Consider the following 27,410-nt stretch of genomic DNA (forward strand, 5'->3'; position numbering starts at 1 on the left):
TCTATTCTAGCCGCTGCTTGTTGCCCTCCACATTGCTGGCTAAAAGAGAAAGCCACTCATTCTAAAATTGTTGCCCTCCACATTGCTGGCTAAAAGAGAAAGCCACTCATTCTAAAAAAACTATCTTTTTTGTTTATACAAACAAATTTACTTTCTTCCCTTCTTTTTATGGATTTTCAGATATTTGCTGCCTCATTTTAGATTTTAGACTGGGAATGGGATAAGAATTGGTGTAAATCCCTTCGGGCACATCTACACACTAGTTTTAATTACTGTGAGACTTACATCCTCACCCTAATATTTGTAAGAAAAGTGTAAATAAAGTAATCGCATTCAATTTAATTTCAAAATATAAAGAAATATAATAAAATTTTAAAACCTATTATCAATATAAAATATATAATCTTTCTCTATTTTTATTTTTATATTTTGATATACATCTATACGTGAATTTTTAATATAAATATATTTTTCAATTAGATTTTATGCAGATTATGATTTTATATAATTTTACTTAGGATTTGTTTGAAATGTTTGATAAACAGTTGAAAAAATTAATCAAAATTTTCAATGATTTTTTTAATTCAAAATAAAACAACCTAATACAATTTTTCATATGAAAAGTGTGTAAAATAACAAGTAAATAAGAGCTACTTATATATTTTCAATTAATTCTATTTTATTTTATTTATTTTAATATTATATTATCCTATAAACTTTTATTTTTGTTTAGAATATAGAAAAATATTTAAAAATTAATGATAAAATGTAGAATATTCTTTTTATAATTTAAAACCTATATTAATCAAACAATCTAATTAATTTTAAATAATATATCTAAAAGAGTGCTCGGATCGATGAAGGGCGAAATCTGGGGCAGGGGTGCTGTCCGTGACTGCCATGCTGAATGGGTTATATTGGCTTTTCAGTCCCCCGTGGCAATTGCAACATTAATCTAGCTGAGCTGTGCATGGAATTCAGGTCGCTTGGGATACGGGTGCTCGGCGTATTTTCATTGAATTTGATTCTGCAATGTCGGTTGAGATGATTTTGAAGGGTGTTGCTGTGTTTCATCCACGTTTAGTCTTATGGAATCCATTCGAGGGCTGCATCATATTCAACGTGAGAGGAATTTTGTTGCTGATTGGTTTGCTAGATTTGACTGGTGAGTTACTAGCTAGGTGTTAGGATGTTTGTCCCCATATTTTACCTCGATTATCCTACTATTATAATTATCAATTTAACACTAACATTAATGATAACTAATGAATGAATGGCAGTATCATAGCACATATTAATTGATAATAGTGTTACCAATTTTAATCATGCACCACATAAAATTGCTCAGGTTGTATGATAATTTTGAAATCAAAACTACTTTTTACCACTAAATATTTTAACAAGTTTTATTTTATTTATCAAGCTTTGAAATTTCATAATCTGGTTACCAAATTTTATATTTTTCAAAAAAAACAATATTAATATTTGATTTTCTTTATTAATGGTTCATTGTCTACAATGTATCAAAAAATGATTATCAATGTTTTTAAATTTGCTATGATAAATTATTTTTTTATTTTTATTATGTTATTAATTTATTGCACAGTAATCACCCATTAAACAATATATAATATTACCAATTCTTCTAATGTACCGCACAACATTGTGCATGTGCTTTTATAATTTTGAAAATAAAAGAAAACTATAGTTTTCACCACTCAATATTTTAATTACAAAATTTGAAATTTCATAATCAGGGTATCTTATTTTGATAATATTTTATCCTTGGTATAAATGGTTTATTGTCTACATGGCTTTTTTATCAATTTACTTGCTACCTTTCGTAAAAGAAATTGTTTTAATAAGTTGTTAACCTAAAGGTAGTTGCTAATAAACAAGCTAACTACTAGAAGAAGTGATTGGGGAAGCTGTCACTTCTTCAAGTGCTGTGAAACAAAGAACAAATACATCTACTATCTCAGTTTTCCTACGTTTAGTGGAGCCTAGCTCGGTGAAAAATATCCACTATCTTTAACACTTACAACAACTGAATCTAAATCTATCATACCCAATGACAATTTCCTCACTTTTGTATCCTTGAAGATTGGTACTCTCACCACTAACTTCACCCCTGTGAACTTATCTTGTAAACCTGCAACACAAAGGTTTCACAATCAAATGCACTCACACAAATAATGTTCATTACTTGAACATATTAAGTACTCTCATTTCTCAATACAAAAACCTATACAAGTCCCTCAATTATATAGAGTTTTTCGAGTCTTTCTAACATAATTCAGATCTATATCAATCTCTATTAAACAACAAAACTAGTTGAATTCAATATATTAATAACAAATAAGGTAAGAAAGGATTGTTGGTAGCTAAGACTTCAACACTCCAATTCGATCCAACTTCCTCGATCTAAAGGATTAGATAGACATGATCAGATCTAATCCTTCAAACATGTTTCCCAAAGTGATATGATCTTCATTTATGGGCTAGAGACAATTCACAATATCAACACAGCTCAAAAATCCGGTTCAATAAATTGGCAATCACTTAAATATGAAAATAGTCCAATTTGTCGCAGTGCTTTAGGAAGTGGGCACCTCCTTAGCCACATCTCAATCATTCCATATTTTTCAACAATCTCTCCTTTTGAAAATTTGTAGAACAAAACACATACAAAGTAGGAAGTTATATCATCAAGTAACTTAGATCCCTTTGCATATTCCATTAATTCCAAAAAAACTTATCTTAGAAAATAATTAAGTCAATTAACCATTAATGTCAATTCGGAGTTTTACATCAATAATCAACCAACCGTAATTATAACTAGGTTAATGAAACAAAGGAAATAGTGCATTAATAGTAATAGACATCCATTCACAAAGGAATAAAGTTCAGTAGTAGTATATCATCTAGTGGCAAATTAAAGATTACAGTAATCCAAAATAAAATAATAGTTCCAAAAACATGAAGGGTAACTTTCCCTCAATAATAGCAACAACAATGCTCTCCCTCAATATTAGCTCCTACTGCATCATCACTCCCCCTTTTTTGTCAACAAACTTGCCAAACTATTCATCATCAATGAGGGCAAAAAGACCAGCTCGCAATGTAATAACCCGTTTTTAAGTGGTGTAAAAAATAGTGGTTTTAAAACCCTATTTTTTATGTTCGGGTCCGTAAATATTATTGTTTAATATTTACTACGTTAGTATGAAGTTTAATTAGAGTATGGTTCTTTAAAATGTAAATTGGATAGTTAACTAAGGTAGGAGTGTAATGACCCTAAAGTCAGTGGTGTTAAAAAATGAGGTATTGGGACCTCATTTTTGTAAACCAAGCCCAATATTTACAGAGTTGTTGTATAGATTAATTAAATTTTAGATATATTTACAGAGTTACTGTATAGATGAATTGAATTTTAGATAGGTAATCTTTCTGAATTAGTGTCTAATTAAGGTACAAGGACTAAATAGTAGAAGTGATAAAAGTGGTAAAAGTTAATCGCTATGGGATTTTAATTAATTGAAGGACCAATTGGGTAAATGAACCATTTCTTAAAGTGGAAATAGGTGGTGGATGACAATTAGCATCCACAAACTTAGTTAATTGTAATTATGTTTAGTTATAAGTTAATTAAGCTAAGTTTAATTAATTGATAAACTAAATAAGTATAAAAGTGAAAAATTAAAGAAAAGAAAAGCTAATTTCTTCCCTTACTTGTCTTCTTCACTGAAGCAAGCAAGAAAGGATAGGTTTTGACATTTCAAACTTTAGTCCTCCAATTTTGGTATGATTTCAAGTCATTTTCTTGTAATTTTAAGTTTTTAAGGTCCTGTAAGCTTGATTTAGCTAACCCGTTTACCAATTTGCAAAATTGTTAAAGTTTTCAAATTTTACCATTGTTGATTTCTTAAAATTCTTGGTGTCAATTGATTATATTTTAAGCTTAGATATAAAAAAGGACTAATTTGTAAAGTGAAAATTTGTTAATTTTGAACATAGGGACAAAAGTGTAAATATTACGCAATTGATATTAAATTTCTATAATTATAGATAATAGAGGGCTGTAGAAAGATGAAATTGAGATTGATTTTGAAATCGATGCTCAAATTTGAAAGATATTGTAATTTCAATTTTGGGGACTAAATTGAATAAAATGAAAAACTTTAAGGGCATTATAATAATGAAATTGAGTTGATATATGCTTATAATAGGATGAAATAAGAGGGTTGGAATTGATAAATTAAACTAAATTATTGTTTAGATCGAGAATTGAACCAAATCGGGGATAATTGAGAAAATGCAAAATTATTGATTAATCATTGAAGATTTGGTTGTTTGTTGTTTTGATTCAAAATTGAATAAGAAATGAAATAGTGAATGACATTATATTGAAATGTTTGTATTATTGATAATAAATGGAAAATTATATGGAAATTGATATGGGATTGAATAAATGTTGATTATAAGTGTTTGGGAATGTTATATGCTTGAATTACTGATGATGCGATATATGTTAATACTCACCTTTGTTGATATGTGGTTGTCATGTTTAGGCATACTCATAAAGCTAGTTTCTTATCAAATTAATTTATAAATTGAGGTAAGTTGTTGTTTAAATACCTATAAACTTACTAAGCATTCAATATGTTTACCCTGTTATTTTCCCTTTCCTTGTAGATTGCCAGCATGCAGAACATATCAAACGGGTTATCGAAAAGCTCACACTATCCTGTTATTGAACCAGTAGTCTTTCTATCATTTAAAGCTCAATTTTGTGGCATGTACATAGGTGTTATGTAATTGTTGACTGTGAATGTTGGTATAGTTGAGACTTGTCTAATAATTGATTATTGGTAAGTGAAAATGAATAGGTTGAAATGGTATGTTTTGAATCATGTATATAAGTTCATTGATGTGTTAGTTTTAAATTAATAGTTGGTCTATATTGAACTAATGTGGATGTTGTGATTATGGTGTCAACTTGTGTGCCTGACTTGATAATAGGTTGTGAAATGTGAATGATATATCTATATATATATATAGATATATATATATATATATGTTTGCATAATTGGATATGTTGTGGCATGAGGATGAATGAAATTGAATGACTTGTGGGCATGTTGATAGTAATTGGAATGGAATGGTTTGTAAGTTCGAATGGTTGAGAATTCATAGGTTGAAATATTATGCTCAAGTGTTTAATTGTTGTTTAATCATTTGTTTGATTTTGGCATAATTTAAATGATGAATTGATATGTATATTGGAGTGATTTATGCAAGTTTTGAAGATGTCTAAAGGCATCATATTGAACACTTTTGATTTGGGCATGAGTTAGGCATTAAAATGGATTTTTTGACATATTGGCACTAAGGTATTGATACCCTGATAAAAGTATCGATACATAGCATTTTCAAGTACTTTTCAAACAAATAGAATGCCAAAATGGTATAGGGTTTTTGGTACCCATTGCTAATAAGTTTTGGAATTGTGCTAGCATTTTTGTTGTTCATAAGAACAATTGTGTTAAAAAGTTATTATTTTTTGTATCCCTAAGAAAACATTTGGTAATTAGTCAGAGATTTAGTTATATGTGAGAAATTTTGCTATTTCGTATAAGACTTTTGGTACCCGTTAGAGATTATTGTATGTTATTATAGTTTTCATAAACTTAAATGGAATAACAACATTTGTAAAAGATTTTAAAATCCCTAACGCAATACCCAAATATCTAAGGGATTATAATATTTTAAAAATCCACTTTCTGAGAATGATTTTTCACTTCCGAACGATGAAATCTCTATTATCGAAAATTCCATCGTTTAAGATTTCATGGTCAAATATTGGTGTTAGCATAAATTTGACAGTATTACAAGGAAATTCAGAATTCTTGTGAGTTTCAAAATTATTTAGTACACGCTATATTTTCATACGTATTTGCCAAAAAAAAAACTTTGGGATTTTTTTTTTTGGAAAATTCATGTGAGGAAAGAAGAAGAAGAATTTCTCAGCTAGAAAACCAGGTTTCCCTTGTTGCTTCCAAACCCAGCAAGAACTGGAAGATATTGGATGAAAGCTCTCATGATTCCTCCGTTGAATCTATCTCTAACTCAAGCTCTAAAAACAATGTCCCTCTACTGTCTATAATGAGAGCTAGGACCAAGCATCCAAATGTAACCTCTACTACTTCCCAAAGGAATAAAAGGATGAAGGAAGTAGGTGTCTCAAAACTCTTACCTCAAGCCACCAAAGCAACAAAGAGACAAAAAGAAAGAATTATAGATATCCAAAATAGAATTTTCTAGGATACTACCTGTCTTAAAAGGTACACCACCTTGATCTTAAAGCGTTTTATTAAGGAGCAAAATATTAAAAAGATCAGTTTTGTTGATCATGGCATCGATGTCATTCTCTAGAACTCTAGTTTATTGGGCACTACAAGTTATGTTAAGCGTTATGTTAAGAATGTTGTATTGGAGTTCTTGCTAACATGAACAGGAGCATATCTGATAAGAGCAATAGTGTAACACTCTATACCCAACCCAATCACCAGATCCCAATACTGGATGATACAAAGACCCAAATAACTTAACAATGTTTTTTATTTTATACTTATTACATTCTTAAATGCTCAAATTACACATCAAACTATATTAAGAAATATAACTTCTACAAGTTACTGCCTTACAATCTTAGCAGTCTTTTATAACTCTAAATTTAAACTTTAGAATTTTTTTACATTCGATTTAATCCCCGAGGCGTGGCCTCTAAGGGAGCCCCTCTATACGTATGTACGACTTCCATGCTCAACCCCTAAATTCGGCAGTGCTTGGCTTGGTTTCTCCACTTGATTTCTCAAGCATAACATTCATCCTGCAAATAGACAGTAAGCACGTGAGTTCAAATGAACTTAGTGATATTCTGTAAACAGTGTAACAACAATAAATCAGAATCTTTAAGGAACAAAATTTTAAGTAGAGATTTCAAACTCTCTGTCTATCCTTATCCTTTCTCTGATTTCACCGGCGTAATCAACACCTTAGCCTTTTTCACGACGCATTATTGGCGAAGTTATTCGCTATTTTAGACATAAGTGTCACCTTTACAATAATGGTCCTCTACGGTTTTGGCCTGGTTTCGCCTCATCCTAGATTCTTTTATACTTTAACGAGTTTACTCTCTCTATTAACCATACACTTGATATATAAGGTTTGTTGTCTACTACTGGCTGACTTTCACTTATGTTCTTAAATTTGGATCCTTACTCTGATCCATCCATCCCATACTAGATTAAGCTTAAGAATTTCTGCCTAAACACTTCTTCCAACCCAGACTCAAAATTCTAAACATGTTGATAAGATAATTGAATGGGCTCTTCATCATCTCGGTGGATTAGTACTTTACAACCTAACCTTAGAATGTTAGTTCATCGTGTTCCAATCTTATGAATAGTTGAAATAATCGTGTAGCTCCCAACGAACCTTGCCCTCTGCTACTTTTCGAAGGACTATCTGCCTAAAATAGCCCTTGGCATTTTTATTCTTCTTACCCCTATGTGACCTATCCTGTGTTACCTCTTCTTGGTCAAACATTCTTCCTCTTTATGGATTTTTGGTAATTTTTACCAATCATACTAATCGAGTGATCATTACCTCCAAGTGAAACTTACCCATTTCTGGTTGGCTTTTTACCCGTAGACCCTTAGGCTTAGGTTTTGCCTAATCATCTTATTATCACCCCTAATTTCATTTTACTCGTTAAAACTTGTAGAGTGCTACTCGCAGATATTTCATACCTCAACTTAGTTATCCCTCCTATTTATTTTGTATGATTAAGAGCCGCTTATTCTAGTTTCTCTTTTGTAAAAATTTAGCGGAATCCCTCATCAACAGGCTTACCTGTATTCTTAGACATTTCTGCCTACTTTTCTTTCTTCGTAATTTGGCAGATCCTTAGAGCATTCCAATTACCCACGTAATCAGATGCATTGTATTTGTCTAATCATGTTACTCTCCGTGTGAGTCATATAACGATCTCCCTTTCCTTGTCCTATCAGCTTCCTAGCTCAACATTTTGGCGAACTTTATCTTACACCATAGCCTAGCTATGATCCTACATGGTATGATCCAATGTTTAATATCCTGGCAGCCTCCCTTTAATGCCATAGCTAGCCATGGTCTTACACAATATATCCCATGTTTAACATTTTGACAGATTCCTAATTTCGAAGAATCAATAAACCTCTTTCAAAGAATTAATAAACTTCTTTCAAGGTGTCGCCTCGAAGGACTTGATACCCATTTCCACGGTGTCTCCCCGAATGACTTATCTAATACTATCATCACGGTGTCGCTCCATAAAGTTGAGGACTGTTGTCATGGTGTCGCTCTAGCGAACCAGTCGATAATCACCGTCGCGGTGTCGCTCCATAGAGTCGAGGGATCGTCATTACGATGTTGCTCTAGCGAGCCAGTAGATAACCCCCGTCACGATGTTACTCTATAAATTCGATAGATCATCGTCACGGTGTCACTCTAGAGAGCCAATCTATTGCAACTCATTGCACAACCATACTCCCTTATATCCCCAGAACAATCCACCCTTTTTCCATTCCACCAATTTTTCCTAACTTCATCTATCTTGTCAAGGTAAATTACCTCCATACTCAGCATATAATATGATCATATATTTCATAAAATTCATTGTGCTAGATACTGTTGTTGAAAATTTGGGTTTGGAAAACGTAGTGGAAAATAAATTTAGGGGAAAACCAGAGTTTTAAATTTTTTGCCAAAACAAGAACTTGATTTTTAACATCTATAGTAATAAACACTTAATTAAAATTCTACCTTTCCAATTCGTCTAGGATCAACGCTTCGACTGAGTAGTCTTCTCCGCTATCTTTAAGCTCACATCTACCGAGTGTGGACTCGCTTCGAATCAGAAAATTTTTCACAAAAATTACCAGTGAGGTAATTTCGTAATTTCTCTAAACTTTTGGGCTAAGTTATAAATAAGAAAAATATATTTAGAAATTTTCTAAAATAATTTCTTCAGAAAATTTTCTCTCTACAACTTTATCTTGAATTCAAATGTCTGTCAAATAATAACCCAAGGCTCTCTTTATATAAGGAGAGTTTAAAAAGTTCAATTATGATTAAACTTAATCATTTTAATATTAAATTAATAAAATAATATTAAGATAAGTATTAAATTAAATGTAATATTAAATCTATTAAAATAATATTATTTTTGGAATAGTCAATCTGAAATCAAATTTTCTCGTAGAGTCTCAATAGGAGTGTAATTCTTTCACTGCTCAACCATCGAAGACCCACTGTTGCCAACCATTTTTCGGCCACCAGAATATCGCTGTTGCAGTCGCTGGCACCCCGAGCTTGTTCAATCTGGCCCAGTGATGACCCGACCAATCTAATCCAACTACAAGTTGGACCATTTGCTCGATTCGACCAATATTTGGGTCTTGGTCTCGATTTTGGGCTCCTGGGCCCAATTTACGATCTCAAGTCTAATTTTCAAGTTCAATTACCCATCAGGTTAATTGTTTGACTTGAAAATTAATTTCTAAAAATATCATATTAATTTTAATTAATTTTATTAATTTAATTTTAATTGATCAAAATTAATTTTCCCAAAAATCACTGAGATTTTCTAAATTAATTTTTCAAGAAAATTCTTTAATCAATTTATCTAGTTGAACAATTCTTACGATCACCCAATTTAATTCCACATCGAATATATCGACTCAATTAAATTATTTCTAAAGTAGTAGAATTTTTTTTCTAATTCAAATGCTATTCGATCGAGCTTTTGTTGAACTAACGAATGGACCAATCGGACATATACAATTAGGCTCTAGTAATTGCAATTATGTCCAGAAGTATTGTTCCAATAATTCACAATTACTTAATCATGGAGTCAGTCTACAAGAAGTACCATGATTGAAAACTCTTTATTGTATACTCTTTATGAAAGCAATTCATCCAACTGCTTTGTCCAATGACCTCGTCACGTGTGTGTTACCCACATATGATATCCTTAATTCCTTTGAGTTAAATCTGTTCACTTAATACAATCATATTTTATCTCATTGTCACCATTGTGTCTTCTTAATGATTAATATGATCACTGCCAACTAATGATTGTGATAAATTGCTCGTTCTCGAACGAGCAACCTGTGGTCACATTTTATATTCATCAATCTGCACAATGCCAATAAGAGCATATCGTTAACTCTTTAATTGAGCGATGAATTCCACTGTTGCTAATAAAATCATGTCATACACAAGTCATGTACCCAAGATATCGGCTATCGGCTCGATCATTTTTAGAGCATAATCCTCCACTTATATCAAAGCACATGAGTTACATACGCATGGTTAGTGACTAACTCAAGATTTAGGTAAATCACACTATGAATGTCACAAGTGACCTAATTCATAAATAGATTTAGAATTTATTCATCTTGAGTCCAGTCTAATGCATCATTCTACCGATGAATACATCTATGTTTTTACCCGTGAAGTTAACTGCTTCAATAGCCAAAACTAACCATCTCCTATATTAGAATTATAGATGAATTAATAATCCTTCTCAGTATTTGAATCAAACGCTCACTTTGATTCTTTTACGGATTACGGACTTGTTTAGATTATCTATTGAAGTATGTTATCTTTCTCGCAATGTAAACGTTCTTACAATGCCACTTATCATCAGTTTGAACTTAGACAATCGATGAGCTAATATTTGCTTGTCACAATTTAGCTATACATGCAAAATATAAAAGAAAGAAATACAAAAGAAATAACAATGAAATGTGAAATTTATTCATTGTTCAAATGCATAGAAAACAATTGCATGTTTACTACAATATGAATACATTTCCCAACAACACATACAATACATCATACGTCTATTTGCCAATTCACAATCATATAACAGTCAGCACATACATGCAACATCATGAATACACAATTCACTTAACCTCCATGTTCATTCACAACCACAATTTTAATCACAACGCAGAGTAGACACAAATGTAGTTTAAATAAGCAACACATGTAACAACCCTAAGCCCGTTAGGAAAATATGACATATAACATTTAGCCAGAAAAATCGCCCAATGGAGTGGAGCATTACCAATGGATTCAAACATTTCTGTAACACCCTAAAAATTTTAAAAATTTAATTGTGAGAATTTGCAGTAATTAAGTCTTTGTATTTGTGGTTGTGTGCTCTGCTTTTGTTATTAAGTTTTGGAGTTCGATTCGCGTTGTTAACATTTTTATTATTTTTTAAAACAACCCTTGTCCATGTGTTATATAGTTAAGTTCAATTCAATGTAAACTTGTGACAAGAATGAGCCTGCTAGTTCACTGGTTAAGAATCTGTCTATATTCTATCTGGTTCTGAGTTTGAATCTCAGGGTATGCGATAGGGAACATTCTTTTTGCTAAATGTTGGTATCTGACTGGAAGTTATTAGGAATTAAAAATTTTTGTCATCTTCCATTCGTTCCTTTTTGTTACTGTTCTTTTATTTTTTTCCTTTTTCCTGCTTCTCTTTCTTTTTTTTATTCTTTAATTGTCTTCTTCATTTTGATCACAGTCGTAAGTAAGCATGGGTCTAGAGGAAGTTATATGCCATTAATTGCATTGATCGAAAGGTTAGTAAGTAAGTTTCACTATCAATTCGTTAAATTTTGGGGTTTATGTTCTAAATTGGGCATTTCGAGAGTGTCGTATAATCTCTGATAATTAGTCGCTTGGTTTCCTCTTAGGCGGGGGTGTCGGGAGTGGCAAACCTCAACTCGACAAATCAAGTGACCGTTGTTGACTTTCCAGTAAGTTTGAATTCGTTGAATGCTCCGTGTCGAAACCTTCGACATAGAGTTTTTTTGTGTAAAATATGTGTTATTGTTGATAAAGTTGGTTGATTGAGTTATTGAATAGTCGTTTTGGGCTTCGGAGACTCTCCTCGTTGTTGCTGCTTTGAAATCTCTCCAGGCGCGTGCCGAAAACCTTAAACTTTGCAAGTTTCAGTTGTCGAAAAATATAGTTGTCGGCATCACACAACCATGTATCAGGCCGCGTGGTTGGCCATGTAACTCACTGTTTATCGATTTAGGGCCACAAGAGCATGTGTCCAGGCTGTGTGTGACCATATTAGTGCAGGGTCCACATGGGCAACAGATACGAGTGTGTGTCTAGGCCGTACAACTCACTGTTTGTGGCTCAAGACCACACGATCAGGGACATGGACGTGTGCCCAGGCTGTGTGAGTCACACGAACAGGGACACGGATGTGTGTCTAGGCCATATAACTCACTATTTGTGCTTTATAACCACACAGGCAGAGGACATGGGCACGTGTCCAGGCTGTGTGGCATGGTAATGGGGCCCAAAACCTATTCTTGAGGTCGTGAGTGTCGCTCAACACTGATACTGGCCTCCCCAATGTATGAATGATTGAATTTGATTATATGAGAATTGTCTGATACTCTGAGACTAATGTATGAATAACATAATTGTATGTGTACTATGATACTTATTCTGATGTTGAACTATCTTATCTACTTGTGAAATAATTTAGAATGACTGAATACATGTTATAGATATTTGTACTCTGCATTTGCATTGGTTGATATTGGGAAGAAGGAAGTAATCTGTTCTGAATTAGTGGCTAAACCACAATGCGTATAAATCTGATTCTAGTGCTTTGTCATATTTTAATCTTGCAACTAAGCTGCGTCTCTGTAAAAGTGTCAAACGAACACTCTAAGGTGTGCAGGGTTGGTTGGGCATTGAATGTCCTTAACGGTGTGTTGGGATGGCCGAAGATGGTGTGTAGCGGATGAGGGTAGGAATATTACATCTGGATCTGATCTGTATCGTGTATGAAACTGAGATTGCTTATATATATAACTAATCTGTTCTAAATCTAAACTGAAATTACTTTTGTACCAAACTGAATCTTTGAATTCGGAACTATTTTATAAATGTGTTCTACTTGAACAAACTTCTTTTAAGTACTGAGTTCACCACTCATTTTATTATTGATTGGATTTCATATGGTACTCAAACTTGAATGGGAAGGTACCGCGGGACCTCGATCAAGCTTTTATCTTTCTTTAAATTACTACTAGTAAGAAATTTGATATTCTGTGATATTGAAATGTTTGGAAAGACTTCACGTTCAGTTAATTATTGTGTGGATATTACGTGATGAATGGTTCATTTTGACTACGCTATAAATATGGTGTCTTTAGTGTCCTTGACGTAACCCTTTGGACTTGGTCTAGATGTTTAAGCCAGGTTTAGAGCGTTACATTTCAATTTAGTTTTTTTAGAAAAATAGTTTTGACGGTTTCTCTTTTTGTTAAAAATTATTGTTTTTCTTTCTTTTTGTAATGCATTTTTAAAGAAATTTTTTAGGAATTATAAAAGAAAAACTATTACCCATCTGTTGCTCAACTATGGCGTATACATATAGATGATAAAATTTCAAGCGTACACTTTCAGAGTAAATGGGTAATTCTTTTTTAAAACAGAAATGAAATAGTACAAATGACGAAGTTAATTACATAAGTTGAATACAAAATGTATATATATATGTCATCAACCAAATAGCCATGCATGATACAAAAATAAACAAGTGGTTTACTCGCAAACATAGCTCTAGCGTAGTCTTCTTCAATGGATTCTTCTTCTACTAACAAAACACTTGAGAAGAAAAAGTAACGAAGTAATTTTAATTTAACTTAGTGAGTTCCAAAATAGATACAAATAATTTACAAGAATATTGATAATCAACAAGCATCAACACCTATAAGAAAAGAAAAACAAACTTTTTCGTGAGACTCTATCATATAGACACAATACGCCAATTTGTCATCCACTATTCTTTGGCAACAACACTTCACCAATTTAAACATTACACATACAATACCCAGGTGAACACATTTCGCCAACTTATACATATCTCTCACAATCATGCATGTTGACCAATGACTCATCCTTGTGCAAGCCTCGGACCCATGTTTTGGAAACCAGAATCACATATTAACCATGTTCATTTTCATTTTCATATTCCACAATAACTCCTCATAACATCCTTGTTAAATTGAACATGTGTTCTCTCGCAAGGTCGGGTTGTGATCTGTCGGTCTAATTTGTAATATAGCTGTCCTACCGGAGGCATCACAAACATATCTCATTTTCACTCATCACAAATTGTCTGGTACTGAGCTTGTGCAACAAGGAGGGTATTCTTACATCAACAATAGCCATACTCACGCATACAACACTCGTTTATTACACGTATACCCAGACACAAAGCATCAACCCATTTACAGTAAAGACAACTTACCGTACACAATCTACATATCATAGAAGTTTCATAACTCAAAGGAAGTAAGAAAGAACTCACCAACAAACTCCAAAACAGAATCTACTCTACTGGTCATTTAACTCGATTGCTCGGACCTTCACTAGCTTATTGAGCTAAATAAGAAAAATTATAACCATTATATCATTTATATACTAATATTTAATCATACATGCATGAATCAGTTGCATGCAACCCATCATCAGGAAGTCTCCTCCCTTTCGAACTAGCTCTAAAATTTTATGCATGCATTAATGTAAAAACGTAAATCCCTCTCGATAATAACTTAAGGGTTTCCCAGAAATTACCAGTAAATTGATACTTAACAATGGAGTCTTGACTAGCTATTAGAAACCTTCCTCTTCTTTTTTAACGAATAACAGAGAACTGAAGAGCTTGCTAAAAAACGTGTTAGAAAAGAATGAAAAAAACTAATATTTTCCCATTATCAAAGCAATACATGACTTTTATAGACAATATTTTCTACCAAACACAACTACTACCACTAATCAACCTAGTAAGTTGTGAAACGTTTCTTGTATACTAAAACAAGCGAACTAAACAAGTCATTCAACTACCTAAACACATCAAGCTTTCATCTACAGTACTCTAATTCAGTTCTAACTAGGTCTTAACTAAACTCTAATGATACTCATAGAGCCCTCGTTTTTACGCTAAAACATGGAAAACAAGTCTATAGATCTGCGAACTAACAAGTTCGCCCAAAGTATCTAGGTTGGCAGATTGTTTCACATAAAGAGTTCGCCAAACCCCTGAGTCTGCCAAATGGCGAATTCTAGTGAGACGTTCCTCAATTGGGTGTACTATCGAATCTATGCAATATGCCACCCAAACATTTAATGGACAAATCACCACCCTATCCTTTTTCCTACCCTTAGCTTAATCAACTATACACCAAACAATATATCAATATAGTCTACGCCGGGCGGGCTGGTGAAACAAAACATCAACAATTACCCAAAAATTTAAGTACATAAACTCACATTACTTCTTTTTTCCTTAACAACTTAGCTTGTCTAAACACCAGAGCTTCATTCGTTCTGGCAGCTAAGCATAACAATCATTTATCGGTTAGTTAGAAGGTATTCAAACTTTAAAACCTAAATTCCATAATTATGCAAAAACTCTTCGAAAATTCTTACTTCTCTTTCCTCTAATCCATAAGTACATGGAGGCTTAGGGCCTACCAGCTTACCAAATTCTCGACTTCTCAGACTTCAAACCTGACCTTTACCACCTCATGTAGAGCTTTCTTGAACCTCATCTTCTTCTTCAGAGTAACCGAAGAAGATGTTACAGACGAGAAAGAGATTACCAACTATTTTTAGGAGAATTCTTTCCTCTTCACACACATATATATAGCCAAAGTTGAACGATCTCCTTAGTCCATTTTAACCAATCGCTGCTAATCATTTTGTCTCCCACTAGGGAGATAACAGGTTCCAAACTAACTAAACCAGAATTAAGATCTAACTAATCATAATTCAATAACTAAAATTTTTGAATTTTCTCGGTAGAGCTCGACAATTTGCTAATCTATTTAATTTAATCCTAACCTTCCTTAAATTTCAAGACCAAAAAGATAATCGGGTATGACAAACAAGCTATAGCACAAGGTGTTTGTTTGTAGTAAGTGGTATAACTTTGGCCTTGTTGAAATAAGAAAGATTATGAATTGTTTCAGTTAGAATATGATGGAGCTCGAAGAAAGCATTGATGAAACAATTATTGCTATAACCAACAATCTTTATCTCACTTGGCCTAAGAAAGTTAATATTCATGCCTCTTCTCTTTCCGTTGTATATGTTACTTTGTATACAATCACCACTAGGAACTGGCTTCCTATGAACCAGAGAGATTTAGTGGGTAAACGTGCGGCCATTCTTTTGAAGAATGTACTGGAGATGGTCAAATTCAAACTAGGTCAGATTATTTTTTATGAGACTATGAAGAATGCTAAAGAAGTCCACCATCATTATTTGCTACCATTCCTCTCCCTTATCTTTCATGTGTTGCACATTCAAAATCCCATAATTGTTCGAGTAACAAAATAACTTGAGAAGCTTATGTTAGAATTGATGTTTTCCCACAAGTGGTTAGAAGGGAAACACCGTGAATTATCCAACCAGCTTCTGGTTTTGGCTCTGATAACATAGAGATAGAGGAAGATGCTTAACCTCAAGATGTGCCCATTGTTGCAAACACCTAAACCATCCCCTCAAGCATTAAGCAAAAGACTATTGTTGATTTAAACTCTAACATTGAGTTTAATCAGAGACATGTAGATAGGTTGTGCATGGAAGCCAAAGCTGTAAAAAAGGTGACTTACAGACAAAAGGCCTCGCATGCGACACCTCTTACCCGATCCGATCGTCGAGTCTAAGTAACAAGATGTAACATTCGTTTCCGGTGCAACTATTGAAAAACTTACAGTAAAATCTTCATTTCACATCATAAATCATGCAATCAACAATAATACAAATTGAAAAACATGAACATTCTTTCCAGGGTTTTATACGAGCATACGAATGCTTTAAAGTCAACTCAAGATCAAATAGAGACCTTTTTGTAACATTTTTAAAATTTCTAATCAAGTATACCATAAAAAAATCATTCAAATATTTAACCATGTCATAAATACCTAGATAATAAGATACATAATTAAAAACATACCTTAATTGAGCTTACGAAAGCTCCTTTATAGACCTGAGCATGAGTTAGGACCAAATTGCAATATTTTCAAAATTTTCATATCAGGTATCGCTACCCCATATAAGTACCAATACCAATTTGCAATTCTGTTTCTTTTATAAAAATCAAGCCAAAGTCAAATCTATCGATACCCCTGTAAAGTATCAGTACCCTCATACAAGGTATCAAATAGCAAAATTTCTCACGTATAATCGATTCTCTGACCAAATACAAAATGAACTTTCTTTTACAGAATTATCATTCTAAAGCATACCAATATCTCCAACATATTTCCAAAACTTCTAACTGGTACATATTTTGGTATTTGTCACAAAATTTTATTTCGCTTAGATTTTTGTGTATTCATTATAATTTATTTTATATATATAAATATTTTGTTGGTTTTTCAAAATATTTAATGTCCTAATCGATTATTATTTGTGCTTATGTAGAACTACAAACTTTGTTACGGATCTAGAAAAAAACATATTAATTTCTATTTAATTTATTTAAAGCCTATATAAACTATTTAAATCCTAATTTTAACATGTTTTTTAAATAAATTTAGTTTTCTATTTATTTGTCAATTTTAAAATTATATAAAAAATTCTATATTGTATATTTATATTTGAATATACCAATTAAAATTAAAATAGACATTATTAAAAATGTTTTTAGATTGAAAATCTAAAATATTTCTCAAATAATACATTAGATTATATGTTTTTAATATACACATAAAAATTTATTTATTTACAATATAATTCTTAAATTACAAAAACAGTGGGAAACTTAGATTTATTAAGGATAAAAGCTTTTGAATCTAACAATAGGACACAATAGGTCATGAATTGTAGTAAACCTTTAGAAATTTTGGTATTACCTTATTATGGGTTGAATGGGTACAAATCTCTCATTTTTCTAATAAACACATTTTCTTCCAAAAATATTTGGTGCAAACTTTTTGGTCAAGTAAGGTTGGAAATGGGTCCAAGTTTAGCAATAGTAAAGTTTTAGGAGTGGAGAGACTTAGGGGTCATCCCATCCGACATTGCTTTACAAAAAGGATATCTTTATGCAAAACAACAACCGCCTTTAGAAAAGAAAAATAGAACCGTATGCCGTCCTTAATAATAAAAAAAGAACCACAATTATTGATCCTTTCATGTTGCAAGGTCTTGGTTTACTCTTACTACAATTCCACACTCTACTTTGCTCACCCATAACCCTAAACCCTAAGGTTGAAACGAATCTCCATAATTTGCAAGCATCATCCACGTCAAAAAAGATTGGATCCATTAATCCTCCCTTAAAGCTCGCCGGACATGGTACCATAACTTGAAACATTATAACAAAGGGTCTTGAGACCAGGCAAGGAAGGTGGTGTAGACCATTTCAACCCTGCCCTGTCGCTCAGAAACCTCAACAGTTCCTTTCGAGATATTGTTTTGTTCCAAAATGTTGGACAAGAATGGACCACCTTGGCATTTTTGTTTGGTTTTAAAAATAGTTGCTTGTCATTGTTGTTCATGATTTCTTCTTCATCTTCACCATTATCATCCGAAGCTGCATCAGTGCACTCTTGTAATTCTAAAGCACGCTTCAGTTTCTTCAACACTGCAGCCATTGTTGGCCGTTTATGCCTATCATTGTTCAGGCACTTTAAAGCAATACCTACGTATGCTTTCAAGCACCCTGGAGAAATCTGACCTTTAAGATTGGGATCCATAATCTGTTTAAGCTTGCCAACTTTGATGCAATGCCGAACCCACTCTGCCAGGGTTGGCTGTTCATCATCGAGCCTTAAATCCACTGCCGGTCTAGCGCATAGCATCTCAAATAGAACTACCCCAAAGCTATACACATCGGACTTCACTGATAGGCGGCTAGTTTCAAAGTACTCAGGGTCTACGTACCCGAACGTACCCCTAACACCAGTTGTGACATGGCTGCGTGATAAGCTTGTCGGTCCAAATCTGGATAGACCAAAATCTGAAATCTTGGCAACCAAATTATCGTCTAAGAGAATGTTGCTGGGCTTGATATCCCTGTGGATGATCTTGGTGTTTTCGCCGTGAAGGTATTTAATCCCACGGGCAACACCAATGCTGATTTCAAGTCTTTGTTTCCATGACAATGGAGGACCCTTTGTGCTGTAGAGATGATCCCGGAGGGTTCCCCCTGGCATGTACTCATAAACAATGATCTTCACACCTTCATCACAACAACCTATTAGAGATACCAGATGCCGGTACCGGAGATCAGATAGCATTTTGATTTCGGCCTCGAACTCCTTGGAACCTTGAGTTGATGTTGGCTTCAGTGCCTTTATAGCTACAGGAGTTCCACCGTCTATGCAGCCTTTGAAAACTCTACCGAAACCACCATTGCCAATCACTAGAGCTCTGTCAAAGTTGTTGGTGGCATCTCGGAGTTCTTCGAGTGTGAAGCGTCTGCAAAGTCCTCTTAGTGTCACAGACTTGTCCTTCTCGTTGCTTTCCTTTCTCCTAAAAATAAAAATAGTGAGACCAAGTAGCAAGATGAGAGTGAAAGCAGCTAGCGTCGCTCCGCTGATGATGAACACCAATTTTCTGTCCCTAGACTTGTCGGCTTCTGGGATCTTGGAAACTGGATTTACTCCGGCTGCAAGATTGCTTTGAGAGTCACTGAGCTTAAAAACTTCCAAACCATTTAAGATAGGATCAGAGTCTAAAGCTCTCAACTTATTGTTGCTGTTGTTGTTTCCCAAAGATAAAAAAAGATGAGTTTTACCATAGTTTCCTACCTTTGGCATCTTGACAACATGATCTCTGTAAACAGCAACCCCCCTTCTCCCACTCCAAGTAATCACATCTTCCACAGCCTCAGTCTTTCCATTTCCAATTCTTACAACAAACTTGTTCCTTCCATGCTTTGTTACCTCGGGGTGATTGTGAAGCTCACACAAGTGAAGTCTTACAAAGTATGTAAACCCTGAATCAACGGTCAAATTCCAGGAAAGGCTCTTCTGTTTGTTTGTGCACCGTGCTGTTTGATAAACCTTTGCAGGTGCAACATAAGGAGCAATCTTCCAGTATTTGATTGGAGCAGTTGAATTGACAACACAGTCGCCTGAACCTACGAAACAGGCCTCGTCGTCTAACCATCTCCGATACAAGCCTGAGTCATTAGCCGGCGAAATAGAATCCCCACCAATGTTTAACCGGTGCATCAGTTCAAGGGCTGTACTGTTTGGAACAGCAAACCCATTTGGCATGGGTCTAGCTCTTGATATGTAATAAAGATGGGTGGGCATAGAGATAATCTCAATCCCATTTACGAAAGCAAAAGCACCCAAAGGAACCGAAGAAGGAGAAAACGTTATGTTTAAAACCTGGTTTTCTTGTATGTGTAAACAGAATTCTTTATCCAAAGTTTTCAACCCTAAAGACTGAGCAGTAAGAGAAGGACTAAAGTGTGTAAGGAGAGTGAAAGGCCCAGCAGTAACAGTGAAGAAGTCGCCGGGACTTTGAAATCCATGGTAAGCGCTAGGATTAAAAAACAAGCGCAGGAATTTGTGGCCTGGAGTAACCGGGAAAGAGTAAGTGAATGGAGACTGAAAAATTCGAGCAGTCAAATATGGAACTGGATCAATCGAGGGGTTCAAGTTAGTGGCTTTTGAGACAATAGATGTCTCATTTGGTTGATGAGAGGCAATAAACTTTGAGCCAGGGGTAGAATCACCGGCCCATTCACGGCCGTTGAGGTCAATTGAATTACTAGAGGAACCACAGTTAAGGAAGATATTTTCAGCATCTGTGAAACAGAGGTAATTGATGAAGATGAAGAAGAAGTGAACAAATTGGGGGTTTGTTGGAGAATTCATGGGGATACTTTTGGCTGGCGAGGAAGATTGGTCTATTAACTACTTAAGTATCGGTCGGAGGCAGGGAAGGCCACGGTGAGAAATATGGAACTGTAGGTGAAACGAGGGGACGCGTATGACTCTGCTAAGCTTGTCTAAAAGACCGAAGAATAGCAGATTAAAATTTATGTGAATTTCTTTATATATTTTGTATAGTTTTAATATAATTTTATAAAATAAATTTTATTTATAGCTTAAATTCGTAAAATTTTAATTTTTATTCAATTATAATATTTAAATAAATATATTAATTTATTATTACATCAAATAAATATAATTATTTATATATATAATATGTAGATGTAAAATAATACTAAATTTATTGTGATTTATGAAAAATAATCAAATTGATATTTCATGTCAGATTCGACCTATTTATCCCTATTTAATATATAATATTTCAATTATTATTCAAATAATAATACTAGATTCTAACTCATATACAAATCTATTACTCGCTTTTTGTTTTTGTTTTTTGTAAAAATAAAGCGCCCATGCGCACCTCACCTTTGTGTGGAAAAATAAGCATCCAAAAGGGAATAATGACTCTGATTTTCTTTTTGAATAACTTTAATTTTTAATCTTTTAATTTTAATTAAATTATTTTTACTGTTAAAATTTATTGATACCGATGTGGTAACTCATGTGACAGTTCATATATACTTTATAAAAATTTTAAAAATAAATAAAATATTCAAAAATTAAAATTAAAAAACAAGTTATTGCATCAATGTCAACTTTTCCATTTAAGACAACAATTTGAGTAAAATTCCAATGTTGATGGCTAAAGTAGTAGAAAAACGAATTAGGATTAAAATAATAAAATGTATATAAAATTATCTTTATATATATATATATATATATATATTAAAAGGCTTAATTCACTTTCTTACTTTTGTATCTATTTTTTCAATTTGATATCTAAAGTATTTTATAGTTTTTACTCCATTATTCTAATACACGTTAAAAAATTGGTAGCCAATCAAATCGCGCCACCTTTATTTATTTTATAAAATATATAATTTTTATTAAATGTATGTATATTTTAAAATTTTATAAAAATAAAAAATAATCTCAAAAATAAAAAAAATATTTTAAAAAATATAATTAAATATTTTTTGTTGAAACCAAGATATCCACCGCTTGTATCAGTGACTAATCCCTTCACCGCAAGTACTCTTGAAAAAGGTAAATAGTTGGCCATGAAATGTATTCTATTTTTATGGGTGGTGATCGAACCCTCGAAATGGGCGGTTAAAGGATAAGGTGAGTAGACCTGGTTATGGATCAGACTACCTGCCTAAGCCTGAAGGCCGTCCAAAACTTGGGAGGATTTGAACAAAAATATTAGGCCCGAAAAATGAGCTTGGACAAAAAAAAAGGTCCATTTAGAATATGAGTCGGGCTCGGGCTTGAACATTCAAGGCTCGAGCCCAACCTGTTTTTTAGTTTGCAATATTTATATTATGTTAATTTTTTATATATTATGTAATTTATAACACAAAAATTAAATCTATAATATTACTATAATGTAAACATTAAAAAAATATTAAGATGACTATATATAAAATTTTAATAAATAAAAATATCATAATTAAATATTAAATTAAAAATAATACAAATATATTTTAATTTTTTTAAAATAATATTAGTAAACACGAAATGAGCTTGAGCTAATTATTTATAAATATGATTGAATTTAAACAAAATTTTGAGTTTATATTTCAAATATGGCCAAACTTGAATAAATATAAACTATATTAATATTATGCTACAACTCGTAAAAATAAGCAACCATCAGTCTTCACGATTATAATCATAATTAAATATTTTTAACCCAATAGTTGTGTCCACTTGTTTTTGAAATTGCTTTCCACCCCACGGCTGCGAATCGAGCCAATAAAGAGAAAGAAAAATATTTAAACGTGGAAGGGAAAAGCCGGGCAAATTACCAAAAAAGCTGATTTTTTTCAAAATTTACCGAAATGGGCCGATTTTTTGATTATTTACCGAAATGGGCCGATTTTTTGATTATTTACCGGAATGGGCCATTTTCCGGGAAATCACGTCCACGTCGTAGCGATGTCGAGTGCGATGTCAGGACATCGCGTCCACGTCGGCGCAACTGGCGGCGTGGAAGGAAATCGCGTCCTTGAGGGAGCGATTTCCTTCACGTCAAGACGTCATACCGACGATGGACGCTGATAGGCCGCAACAAGTGAAAACAGTACTTAACGGTCAAAATTTTGACCGTTGCCCCTAACAGTCAAAAAAACTATAAATACCCCCACCCTTTATTTTTTCACAAACAAATCCTATCTAATATTTCCTCTCTAATCCTCTCAATTTCCTTCCAAAATTCTCTCAATTTCCTTCCAAAATTCTCTCAAACCCATATTTAATTTCAATTTCCTCTCAATTTCCTTCCAAAATTCTCTCAAATCCATATTTAATTTCAATTTCCCTCAATTTCATTTTTAAAATAATTTTAAATTTTTTATATTTTTTAAAATAATTTTAAATTTTTATATTCTCATCAATGGCCGATTATTAATTAGTCTTAATAGGAATCACATATCGGTGGAGCAAATGAAAATGGTAAGTATTAAATTTAATTTTTAAATATTATTTAAGATTTTTTTATTTAAGTATTTTTAGATAATTATTAATTTATTGTTTGTTATAAAAGTCTGAAGATCGGGTATTGGAATGCAATATCCGGAATATGCATGCTCCTCCATCACTGTTAGTAGAGAACTACCTGCGGGAAGCAGGTTTTTGGCACGTGGCGACGGTAGGCCAAGGATGCAAGTTGGACCCGAAACTGATTAGTGCGTTGATCGAGAGGTGGAGACTCGAGACGCACACATTCCATCTTCCATGTGGAGAGTGCACTATCACTCTAGAAGATGTCAGTCTGCAGTTGGGATTGTCGGTGGACGGGCACCCAGTCACCGGGTCTGCCTAATCTAGCAATTGGGAGGCAGTGTGCTACGAGCTTTTAGGCGCTATTTCGGATAAAATGGATGGAGGTAAGGTCGAGATGGGCTGGTTACGTGCCACCTTCCCCGATCCGAATGCAAATTCAACCGAAATTGAAAGAATCTGATATGTTTAATCATACATTCTTCAAATAATTGGAGGTTATCTGATGCACGACACGTCACGAAGCCGTGTACATCTAAGGTGGCTGCTAAAACTCGTTGATTTTAGAGGAGCCGGTGAATTTAGTTGGGGGTCTGCCGTCTTGGCAACATTATATCGGGAGATGTGCGGGGCGACGCGACCGAGGAGAGCAAACATCGGAGGTTGCCTGTCACTACTGCAATCATGGGCATGGTTTCGCTTTCCATTTCTACGTCCTCGAGTGAACCACCCATATACATTCCCACTCGTAACAAGGTAAATTTTATATTACATTTTGGAATTATTATGTAGATTTTGTAAGAATAAAAGTATGCTAAAAATTTATTTAATTAGGTGGAACCATCCGGCAAGTTATCGTGGATTACCGTCTAAACTTGAATATATACGGCTTCTATTGGAGCAACGGTTGGAAGCAGAAGTAAGTACTATTGCAAATAGATATTTCCATGCATTCGCTAGTCGATTGATATTTAGTATTTAGTATTTACTATTATGTATATAACTAATATTTCTATCATGTTCATATAGTTTCAATGGACACCATACGAGGATCCGCCAATTCGGGCAGTAATCCCGGAAGAGTTTTTACAAAATTCGAACGCTTGGCACGCGAAAATGGTGTTGATCAACTATGCAACCGTGGAGCCCCACCAGACAGACAGAGTGCTACGACAATTTGGATGTAGACAACCGATTCCTGCGGACCCTGAGGTGTTTGACGATCACAACAAAATCGACATTCGGCTATTAGATGCGGATTGGCCTAGATACTGGTCCGAGTACACGAAAATATGGGAAAATCGGCATGAATATCTACCTACTCGGGAACAAATCATCGTTCCGGAGTTAGCGTGCGTTCCAGAATACATGCTATGGTTTAGGATCCATGGCAAGCCGTATTTACTTACGCCAGAGGAGAGGCAGCGGCAAATACGTGTCGGAAGGGAAAGGCGCGGGCATCTAAATCCAAGACGAGAAGACTACGAAGGCAGACCCTCAACGAGGCCCAGACAGTCACCCGACTCGTCATCAGCGGCCATGCAATCACCGTCCCCAACGAGAGCACCGACGCAGTCACCTGACGCAGCAATTCAACAAATGATACCCACGCAACCGCCTTTCCCTATGATGCCAGGTGTGTTTCCTAGCCCTTACATGTACCCTAACTCTTACGTTTGAGCCAAATGTCTGGTTCAGCTCCATTTCCTGTTATGTCGAGCGGACCGCCGATATCTAGGCCAACGGCGCAGGAGGGATCGCAAGGGGGGCCGTCGGGGAGCTCTCCTTTTTACCACTCGCCACCAACGTATAACTTTTAAACACCGTCGCCGTTCATGATGCAAACACCTCCACATACACTATTCTTTGAAGGTGGATCATCGTCCCAAGTCCGACAACCAGATGTCGAACCGGAAGAATCACAATCACCGTCGGAGGAAGAACAACTGCCGCCGGAAGCTAGAGGAAGGAGGAATCCAGTGCGTAACCGTCGACGGCCGCCATGTGGAACCGAATCCCCCGGGCATAGACATTGATTATCGTATTTAAATTTATTATCTGATGTAATAAAATAGAAGTTTATTTAATATAATAAAATAAAAGTTCTATTTGATGTAATAAAAACCCTAATTTAATTAAAAACTCTAACTTAATTTAAAACCCTAACCCTAACCTAATTTAATTAAAAACCCTAACCCTAACCTAATTTAATTAAAACCCTAACTTAATTAAAACCCTAACCTAACCTAATTTAATTAAAACCCTAACCTAACCTAACGTAATTAAAACCCTAACTTAATTAAAAACCCTAACCTAACCTAATTTAATTAAAACCCTAACTTAATTAAAAACCTAACCCTAACCTAACTTAATTAAAAACCCTAACTTAATTAAAAACCCTAACTCTAACCTAATTTAATTAAAACCCTAACCTAACCTAATTTAATTAAAACCCTAACTTAATTAAAAACCTAACCTAACCTAATTTAATTAAAAACCCTAAATTAAAAACACTAACCTAACCTAACTTAATTAAAACCCTAACCCTAACCTAACTTAATTAAAAACCCTAACCTAACCTAACTTAATTAAAAACCTAACCCTAACTTAATTTAATTAAAAATCCTAACTTAATTAAAAACCCTAACCTAACCTAATTTAATTAAAACCCTAACTTAATTAAAAACCCTAACCCTAACCTAACTTAATTAAAAACCCTAACTCTAACCTAATTTAATTAAAAACCTAACCTAATTTAATTAAAAACCCTAACTTAATTAAAAACCCTAACCCTAACCTAACTTAATTAAAACCATAACTTAATTAAAAACCTAACCCTAACCTAACTTAATTAAAACCTTAACCCTAACCTAACTTAATTAAAAACCTTAACCCTAACCTAACTTAATTAAAAACCCTAACCCTAACCTAATTTTACATAATTTGATAATTTTACTAACCATTAACACAATTGTTGGACTTAATAATTTTACATAATTTGATAATTTTACTAACCATTAACACAATTTTGGACTTAATAATTTTACATAATTTGATAATTTTACCTAATTTAATTAAAATTTTTTGGCTTAATAATTTTAAATAATTTTACATAATTTAATAATTTTACTAACCATTAACAAAATTTTGGGACTTAATAATTTTACATAATGTTAGATTTGGTAAAATGTTTTGACTGGTACTAACAATTAAGAAATTAAACTAATTTGATAATTTTACTAACAATTAATACAATTATCAATTAATAATTGAATAAAATAAATTTTTCTAAAATTACATTCAACTATTGCGATTAGGGCATGATCGACTTGTATGGCCTGGGTTCCTACACCATCCGCACAACTTCTGTTGACTGGCTGTTTCTCGAATATTCATATTGTTCCGTATTCTAGTGGAGCAAGGTCGACCCTTTAGTTTGCGACCTAATTCTCTATCCGGTAACAGCTTAAAAGAAGCAAGAGATACGGGCGGCCACTTAAGTTCATATGGGACCGGTGGGAAAACGTGTCTCCATACGTTGCACATGTTTTCTAATTTGTACACTTCGTCCACATAACTCATCGGATCCAGACGGAGTTTCTGACAAGCTGCAATAACATGAACGCATGGATAACGAAATGCATCAAACTTCCCACAGTCACAAGTCCTGTTTTGCAAGTGTACACGATATTGCCCGCCAACAACACCTTGGTACGGTCTGTC

At 33.8% G+C, this 27,410-nt stretch overlaps 1 protein-coding gene across 1 annotated transcript; it reads right to left on the bottom strand.

Annotated features, from left to right (window-relative positions):
- Nucleotides 1-18,231: 18,231 nt before the first annotated feature.
- Nucleotides 18,232-21,169, bottom strand: LOC105763112 (receptor-like protein kinase FERONIA). Its single transcript, XM_012581202.2, has one exon. The coding sequence runs from the start codon at nucleotides 21,000-21,002 to the stop codon at nucleotides 18,447-18,449; it is 2,556 nt and encodes an 851-aa protein (XP_012436656.1). The 5' UTR covers nucleotides 21,003-21,169; the 3' UTR covers nucleotides 18,232-18,446.
- Between the last annotated feature and the right edge of the window lie 6,241 nt (nucleotides 21,170-27,410).

Source organism: Gossypium raimondii, chromosome 12 (assembly GCF_025698545.1).
Source record: "Gossypium raimondii isolate GPD5lz chromosome 12, ASM2569854v1, whole genome shotgun sequence".
NCBI lineage: Eukaryota > Viridiplantae > Streptophyta > Magnoliopsida > Malvales > Malvaceae > Gossypium > Gossypium raimondii.